The sequence below is a fragment of the Heptranchias perlo genome, unplaced genomic scaffold, assembly GCF_035084215.1.
Source record: "Heptranchias perlo isolate sHepPer1 unplaced genomic scaffold, sHepPer1.hap1 HAP1_SCAFFOLD_1086, whole genome shotgun sequence".
Classification (NCBI taxonomy): Eukaryota; Metazoa; Chordata; class Chondrichthyes; order Hexanchiformes; family Hexanchidae; genus Heptranchias; species Heptranchias perlo.
Genome location: NW_027138306.1, coordinates 30,672 through 38,422, shown reverse-complemented (window position 1 = coordinate 38,422; position 7,751 = coordinate 30,672). Strand labels below are relative to the sequence as shown.

The 7,751-nt window shown below is 52.1% G+C and overlaps 1 protein-coding gene across 1 annotated transcript in view; it reads right to left on the bottom strand.

The window, feature by feature from the left end:
• Window positions 1-284: 284 nt before the first annotated feature.
• The window catches only part of LOC137307669 (immunoglobulin superfamily member 11-like), a gene marked incomplete at its 5' end in the record, with an annotated part of 37,107 nt that continues 29,640 nt past the window's right edge, over window positions 285-7,751 (bottom strand). The window contains 2 exons of the mRNA XM_067976895.1: window positions 285-831; window positions 916-1,058. Coding sequence (XP_067832996.1) covers window positions 790-831; window positions 916-1,058 — 185 coding nt within the window. The remainder of the gene's footprint in view (window positions 832-915; window positions 1,059-7,751) is intronic.

Here is a 7,751-nt window from a genome sequence, read left to right as displayed (position 1 = left end):
GTGGGTAGGTGTGGGATTGAGGGATTGGGGAGAAGGTGGGTCGGTGTGGGATTGAGGGATTGGGGAGAAGGTGGGTCGGTGTGGGATTGAGGGATTGGGGAGAAGGTGGGTAGGTGTGGGATTGAGGGATTGTGGAGAAGGTGGGTCGGTGTGGGATTGAGGGATCCCGGAGAGGGTGGGTCGGTGTGGGATGTACCTCACTCTTGTTAACCAAGACCCGGGAGGGAGTTACAAACTATTCGACCACATCGAGAGGGACGAAGAGACAGAGAGAGACTCCAGGGTGTGGACAAGTTCCTTTAATTGAGGTTCTGTCGTCCGTAACAAGGTTGGTGCTCGGAGGGAGGAACAATGTCACATCCCCGCCTGAATGAGGCGTAATTCAGCCATGTGGAGAGTAAAGGTAGGATTGAGGGATCGGGAAGGAGGCGGGTAGGTGGGATCCCACACCTCACCTTCCCCGCCCCCTCGAGGCAGGAGGCTGAGTGCGTGGATCGGGCTGGTTGGTGCTGCCACCCCTGGTTGAACAGCCCGGCCCGGCGACATCGTTCGAGGACGGGAACGCGGGGAGGAGGGGTCCTGATACGGGCACCAATCCGAGCGCCCACCCCTCCCTCCGCCCAGCCATCCCCGCGGACATTCGACCGGGTGTGTCATCACAATTGGGTTTTTCCTCCCTCTGTCGAAGAGTGGTCGCTCGGAGGCACGTCGGACGGAGGGGCGGGAGGGGGGGTGGTGCGGATTGCAGCCTGCCGGAGGGATTCAGAGCGTCCGTTGCGAGAGGGAAGATCAACCAACGGGGTCTTCGATGTCAGGATCGTATCTTCGGTCCTGAAAGACAAAGGACAAATAATGACCGAGGCCGGGGTTGGAAGTTTAGCCAAGTCCGACGCGGAAGGCGAAAGCTGGACTCACCTCGTGTCGTCGTGTCCCTCCACGCCTGTCGCCAGTGAACTCCCGATCAATCCAGAGGGCCAGAGCGAAGAGGAGGAGGAGAATCAGACCCATCACCAGGGTCAGGCTGATCCCAACGGCCAGACGTCCATCACTGCGGTGATCTGAAACACCGTGGAGAGGTCAGAGGAGAGAGGGGCCGACACACGTCAACACAAACGGTCAAAGAGCTCAACAGGGGCGAATTACTGGGAGTGACGCCATCCTCAGGCACGCAGAGTGAGTCTGAGGGAGCCTCATCCCACTCACTCCCACTGTCCACAATCCCAATGGAGCAAACCCCTTCCCATTTACTCCCACCGTACTCAATCCCAAAGGACCAAACCCCTTCCCATTCACTCCCACTGTACACAATCCCAATGGACCAAACCCCTTCCCATTCACTCCCACTGTCCACAATCCCAATGGACCAAACCCCTTCCCATTCACTCCCACTGTGCACAATCCCAATGGACCAAACCCCTTCCCATTCACTCCCACTGTCCACAATCCCAATGGACCAAACCCCTTCCCATTCACTCCCACTGTACACAATCCCAATGGACCAAACCCCTTCCCATTCACTCCCACTGTACACAATCCCAATGGACCAAACCCCTTCCCATTCACTCCCACTGTACACAATCCCAATGGACCAAACCCCTTCCCACTCACTCCCATGTACACAATCCCAATGGACCAAACCCCTTCCCATTCACTCCCACTGTACACAATCCCAATGGATCAAACCCCTTCCCATTCACTTCCACTGTACACAATCCCAATGGACCAAACCCCTTCCCATTCACTCCCACTATACACAATCCCAATGGATCAAACCCCTTCCCATTCACTTCCACTGTACACAATCCCAATGGATCAAACCCCTTCCCATTCACTCCCACTGTACACAATCCCAATGGACCAAACCCCTTCCCATTCACTGCCACTGTACACAATCCCAATGGACCAAACCCCTTCCCATTCACTCCCACTGTACACAATCCCAATGGACCAAACCCCTTCCCATTCTCTGCCACTGTACACAATCCCAATGGATCAAACCCCTTCCCATTCACTCCCACTGTACACAATCCCAATGGACCAAACCCCTTCCCGTTCACTCCCACTGTACACAATCCCAATGGATCAAACCCCTTCCCATTCACTCCCAATGTACACAATCCCAATGGACCAAACCCCTTCCCATTCACTCCCATGTACACAATCCCAATGGACCAAACCCCTTCTCATTCATTCCCACTGTACACAATCCCAATGGACCAAACCCCTTCCCATTCACTCCCACTGCACACAATCCCAATGGATCAAACCCCTTCCCATTCACTCCCACTGTACACAATCCCAATGGATCAAACCCCTTCCCATTCACTCCCACTGTACACAATCCCAATGGATCAAACCCCTTCCCATTCACTCCCAATGTACACAATCCCAATGGACCAAACCCCTTCCCATTCACTCCCATGTACACAATCCCAATGGACCAAACCCCTTCCCATTCACTCCCACTGTACACAATCCCAATGGATCAAACCCCTTCCCATTCACTCCCACTGTACACAATCCCAATGGATCAAACCCCTTCCCATTCACTCCCACTGTACACAATCCCAATGGACCAAACCCCTTCCCATTCACTCCCACTGTACACAATCCCAATGGACCAAACCCCTTCCCATTCACTCCCACTGTCCACAATCCCAATGGACCAAACCCCTTCCCATTCACTCCCACTATACACAATCCCAATGGGACCAAACCCCTTCCCATTCACTCCCACTGTACACAATCCCAATGGACCAAACCCCTTCCCATTCACTCCCACTGTCCACAATCCCAATGGACCAAACCCCTTCCCATTCACTCCCACTGTACACAATCCCAATGGACCAAACCCCTTCCCATTCACTCCCACTGTACACAATCCCAATGGATCAAACCCCTTCCCATTCACTCCCACTGTACACAATCCCAATGGATCAAACCCCTTCCCATTCACTCCCACTGTACACAATCCCAATGGACCAAACCCCTTCCCATTCACTCCCACTGTACACAATCCCAATGGACCAAACCCCTTCCCATTCACTCCCACTGTACACAATCCCAATGGATCAAACCCCTTCCCATTCACTCCCACTGTACACAATCCCAATGGACCAAACCCCTTCCCATTCACTCCCACTGTACACAATCCCAATGGATCAAACCCCTTCCCATTCACTCCCACTGTACACATTCCCAATGGACCAAAACCCTTCCCATTCACTCCCACTATACACAATCCCAATGGATCAAACCCCTTCCCATTCACTCCCACTGTACACAATCCCAATGGACCAAACCCCTTCCCATTCACTCCCACTGTACACAATCCCAATGGATCAAACCCCTTCCCATTCACTCCCACTATACACAATCCCAATGGATCAAACCCCTTCCCATTCACTCCCACTGTACACAATCCCAATGGACCAAACCCCTTCCCATTCACTCCCACTATACACAATCCCAATGGATCAAACCCCTTCCCATTCACTCCCACTGTACACAATCCCAATGGACCAAACCCCTTCCCATTCACTCCCACTGTACACAATCCCAATGGACCAAACCCCTTCCCATTCACTCCCACTGTACACAATCCCAATGGACCAAACCCCTTCCCATTCACTCCCACTGTACACAATCCCAATGGACCAAACCCCTTCCCATTCACTCCCACTGTCCACAATCCCAATGGACCAAACCCCTTCCCATTCACTCCCACTGTACACAATCCCAATGGATCAAACCCCTTCCCATTCACTCCCACTGTACACAATCCCAATGGGACCAAACCCCTTCCCATTCACTCCCACTGTACACAATCCCAATGGACCAAACCCTTCCCATTCACTCCCACTGTACACAATCCCAATGAACCAAACCCCTTCCCATTCACTCCCACTGTACACAATCCCAATGGATCAAACCCCTTCCCATTCACTCCCACTGTACACAATCCCAATGGACCAAACCCCTTCCTGTCCACTCCCACTGTACACAATCCCAATGGACCAAACCCCTTCCCATTCACTCCCACTGTACACAATCCCAATGGACCAAACCCCTTCCCATTCACTCCCACTGTACACAATCCCAATGGACCAAACCCCTTCCCATTCACTCCCACTGTACACAATCCCAATGGACCAAACCCCTTCCCATTCACTCCCACTGTCCACAATCCCAATGGGAGCAAACCCCTTCCCATTCACTCCCACTGTACACAATCCCAATGGGACCAAACCCCTTCCCATTCACTCCCACTGTACACAATCCCAATGGATCAAACCCCTTCCCATTCACTCCGACTGTACACAATCCCAATGGATCAAACCCCTTCCCATTCACTCCCACTGTACACAATACCAATGGACCAAACCCCTTCCCATTCACTCCCACTGTACACAATCCCAATGGACCAAACCCCTTCCCATTCACTCCCACTGTACACAATCCCAATGGATCAAACCCCTTCCCATTCACTCCCACTGTACACAATCCCAATGGACCAAACCCCTTCCCATTCACTCCCACTGTACACAATCCCAATGGACCAAACCCCTTCCCATTCACTCCCACTGTACACAATCCCAATGGATCAAACCGCTTCCCATTCACTCCCACTGTACACAATCCCAATGGACCAAACCCCTTCCCATTCACTCCCACTGTCCACAATCCCAATGGATCAAACCCCTTCCCATTCACTCCCACTGTACACAATCCCAATGGATCAAACCCCTTCCCATTCACTCCCACTGTACACAATCCCAATGGACCAAACCCCTTCCCATTCACTCCCACCATACACAATCCCAATGGACCAAACCCCTTCCCATTCACTCCCACTGTACACAATCCCAATGGACCAAACCCCTTCCCATTCACTCCCACTGTACACAATCCCAATGGACCAAACCCCTTCCCATTCACTCCCACTGTCCACAATGCCAATGGACCAAACCCCTTCCCATTCACTCCCACTGCACACAATCCCAATGGACCAAACCCCTTCCCATTCACTCCCACTGTGCACAATCCCAATGGATCAAACCCCTTCCCATTCACTCCCACTGTACACAATCCCAATGGGACCAAACCCCTTCCCATTCACTCCCACTGTACACAATCCCAATGGACCAAACCCCTTCCCATTCACTCCCACTGTACACAATCGCAATGGACCAAACCCCTTCCCATTCACTCCCACCGTACACAATCCCAATGGATCAAACCCCTTCCCATTCACTCCCACTGTACACAATCCCAATGGATCATACCCCTTCCCATTCACTCCCACTGTACACAATCCCAATGGGACCAAACCTCTTCCCATTCACTCCCACTGTGCACAATCCCAATGGACCAAACCCCTTCCCATTCACTCCCACTGTACACAATCCCAATGGGACCAAACCTCTTCCCATTCACTCCCACTGTACACAATCCCAATGGGACCAAACCCCTTCCCATTCACTCCCACTGTACACAATCCCAATGGACCAAACCCCTTCCCATTCACTCCCACTGTACACAATCCCAATGGGACCAAACCTCTTCCCATTCACTCCCACTGTACACAATCCCAATGGACCAAACCCCTTCCCATTCACTCCCACTGTACACAATCCCAATGGACAAAACCCCTTCCCATTCACTCCCACTGTACACAATCCCAATGGACCAAACCCCTTCCCATTCACTCCCACTGGACACAATCCCAATGGATCAAACCCCTTCCCATTCACTCCCACTGTACACAATCCCAATGGATCAAACCCCTTCCCATTCACTCCCACTGTATACAATCCCAATGGACCAAACCCCTTCCCATTCACTCCCACTGTACACAATCCCAATGGACCAAACCCCTTCCCATTCACTCCCACTGTACACAATCCCAATGGACCAAACCCCTTCCCATTCACTCCCACTGTACACAATCCCAATGGACCAAACCCCTTCCCATTCACTCCCACTGTACACAATCCCAATGGACCAAACCCCTTCCCATTCACTCCCACTGTCCACAATCCCAATGGACCAAACCCCTTCCCATTCACTCCCACTGTACACAATCCCAATGGATCAAACCCCTTCCCATTCACTCCCACTGTACACAATCCCAATGGGACCAAACCCCTTCCCATTCACTCCCACTGTCCACAATCCCAATGGACCAAACCCCTTCCCATTCACTCCCACTGTACACAATCCCAATGAACCAAACCCCTTCCCATTCACTCCCACTGTACACAATCCCAATGGATCAAACCCCTTCCCATTCACTCCCACTGTACACAATCCCAATGGACCAAACCCCTTCCTGTCCACTCCCACTGTACACAATCCCAATGGACCAAACCCCTTCCCATTCACTCCCACTGTACACAATCCCAATGGACCAAACCCCTTCCCATTCACTCCCACTGTACACAATCCCAATGGACCAAACCCCTTCCCATTCACTCCCACTGTACACAATCCCAATGGACCAAACCCCTTCCCATTCACTCCCACTGTCCACAATCCCAATGGGAGCAAACCCCTTCCCATTCACTCCCACTGTACACAATCCCAATGGGACCAAACCCCTTCCCATTCACTCCCACTGTACACAATCCCAATGGATCAAACCCCTTCCCATTCACTCCGACTGTACACAATCCCAATGGATCAAACCCCTTCCCATTCACTCCCACTGTACACAATCCCAATGGACCAAACCCCTTCCCATTCACTCCCACTGTACACAATCCCAATGGACCAAACCCCTTCCCATTCACTCCCACTGTACACAATCCCAATGGATCAAACCCCTTCCCATTCACTCCCACTGTACACAATCCCAATGGACCAAACCCCTTCCCATTCACTCCCACTGTACACAATCCCAATGGACCAAACCCCTTCCCATTCACTCCCACTGTGCACAATCCCAATGGATCAAACCGCTTCCCATTCACTCCCACTGTACACAATCCCAATGGACCAAACCCCTTCCCATTCACTCCCACTGTCCACAATCCCAATGGATCAAACCCCTTCCCATTCACTCCCACTGTACACAATCCCAATGGATCAAACCCCTTCCCATTCACTCCCACTGTACACAATCCCAATGGACCAAACCCCTTCCCATTCACTCCCACCATACACAATCCCAATGGACCAAACCCCTTCCCATTCACTCCCACTGTACACAATCCCAATGGACCAAACCCCTTCCCATTCACTCCCACTGTACACAATCCCAATGGACCAAACCCCTTCCCATTCACTCCCACTGTCCACAATCCCAATGGACCAAACCCCTTCCCATTCACTCCCACTGCACACAATCCCAATGGACCAAACCCCTTCCCATTCACTCCCACTGTGCACAATCCCAATGGATCAAACCCCTTCCCATTCACTCCCACTGTACACAATCCCAATGGGACCAAACCCCTTCCCATTCACTCCCACTGTACACAATCCCAATGGACCAAACCCCTTCCCATTCACTCCCACTGTACACAATCGCAATGGACCAAACCCCTTCCCATTCACTCCCACCGTACACAATCCCAATGGATCAAACCCCTTCCCATTCACTCCCACTGTACACAATCCCAATGGATCATACCCCTTCCCATTCACTCCCACTGTACACAATCCCAATGGGACCAAACCTCTTCCCATTCACTCCCACTGTACACAATCCCAATGGACCAAACCCCTTCCCATTCACTCCCACTGTACAC